At 30.9% G+C, this 1,635-nt stretch overlaps 1 protein-coding gene across 1 annotated transcript; it reads right to left on the bottom strand.

The window, feature by feature from the left end:
• Window positions 1-491: 491 nt before the first annotated feature.
• On the bottom strand, window positions 492-1,112 carry LOC107577621 (PH-interacting protein-like; the record flags this gene model as incomplete). The annotated part of the gene is made up of 3 exons (XM_016263678.1): window positions 1,098-1,112; window positions 776-1,001; window positions 492-611 (listed from the first exon to the last, which is right to left on the bottom strand). Coding segments are annotated over exons 1-3 (361 nt in total), but the record flags the coding sequence as incomplete, so codon positions are not given.
• Between the last annotated feature and the right edge of the window lie 523 nt (window positions 1,113-1,635).

A 1,635-nucleotide genomic window follows, 5' to 3' on the forward strand; every position in this document is an offset into this window, starting at 1 on the left:
CTTATAATGTATTATAAATACGGGCTTCATAGAAAGTGTTACCGTGAGTTTCTTTTCTTTTTTTTAAATTAGCTGTTTATTGTTTTAGTTTTTTTTATAATATACTGCAACAATTTTTAGTTTACATTTGATTACTTTTGGTATTTTTTTAATTTACTTTTAATTAGTCTTATTCGGTGTTATTGTTGACTAAAACTAAAATTAATACAAAATTGATATTGAAATAAAACTTTAAATAAAATATAAATATTAGATGAAAAACTCAAATTAAAATAGCATATATAAAAATACTATAATCATTTTTAACACAATTGTTCTGATTTATTATAAATGTATAATTATTATATAAAGTACTTTTAATTATATAAGTAATTTAATAAATGTGAAAAATAAATTGGCATCAAGAATCATGAAATTTCACCGTTATTGATTGGTATCAAATATTTCAGTATTGTATCACTACACTACTTTACAAAAAATGTGTGCATTACCTCTGTTGGCTCTGCTGTCAGAACCCAGTCTCTGGTCCTGCTCTTGCTGTAGTCTCTGGATCATACTATCAAGAGGACTAGAGCCTTCTGCAGCCTGCTGACTAACCACCTGATTCAGCCCTGAGTGAGGATATAAGAAACAAATACAGAGACATTTGAACACTTTATTAGTGTTCAGTGACAGACTGCAGATGTATATTTGTATGAACAAATAGCCAATAATTACTTAAGTAATAAAAACACAGAAAGGGATCAAAGAGACACTGTCTGTTTGCGTTTCTTACCTGATGATGTGAGCCCCATCTGGGGTATGAGCTGTTCCTCTCTGCAGTTCTCTCTGCCCGGAACCAGTTTCTGGTAGCGTGGAGGGTGAGGATTGCCATCAACATCCACCAGGAATGGCGGGGGCATGAGGTGAGGTGCCTGCTGGGTCTGTTCGTCCAGTACGAAGTTATGGGCGTCACGGATAAGCGGCCGATAATCAGTGTGGAAGAACATCTGATCTGCTATCTAGAGAACATATCAAATGGATGCATTCACATCAAATACACATATACTAAATGAATAAGACAAACAGGGCTTCAGACAAACAGACAGAGGCAGTACTGAACACAGAACCATATTATTCTTATTACTTCTGCTACAGATGCACAACATATTAGTTTCAACAGTTATTGACTGATTTCTAAAAATACTGACATCTGCATATGCATTGTGCATGCTCATTTCCCCAATTTTTATATATAGATTACCGTTTCTGTCATTTAACACTCAATAATAGTTTATTAAGACTGTTAAATATAATCTTTAGTAAATGAACATCCATTTTCGTACTGTACATTATAATGTTGTGATGCCTAAATTTACTTTAAAAATTAATTTTAGTTTTTAGTGTTTTATTTATTCCGATTAAATAATACAGAATACCAACACTGTCCATTAATCAGGACCATTTTGGTGAGTTATTGGTTTTGTTATTGTTAACTAAAATTAAAACTATTGAAAATCATTTTTAGTATCTGAAATAAAGTTGAAATAAAAAAACATATATAAAGATTAGATGAAAAAACTGTTGCCTTGAAAACTAATTAAAATATACAAGGTTAAGTTGAAGTACTAAAATTTCTACAAATTAAAACTAAAT

Source organism: Sinocyclocheilus grahami, unplaced genomic scaffold, assembly GCF_001515645.1.
Source record: "Sinocyclocheilus grahami isolate Dianchi unplaced genomic scaffold, SAMN03320097.WGS_v1.1 scaffold6616.1, whole genome shotgun sequence".
Taxonomy (NCBI): domain Eukaryota; kingdom Metazoa; phylum Chordata; class Actinopteri; order Cypriniformes; family Cyprinidae; genus Sinocyclocheilus; species Sinocyclocheilus grahami.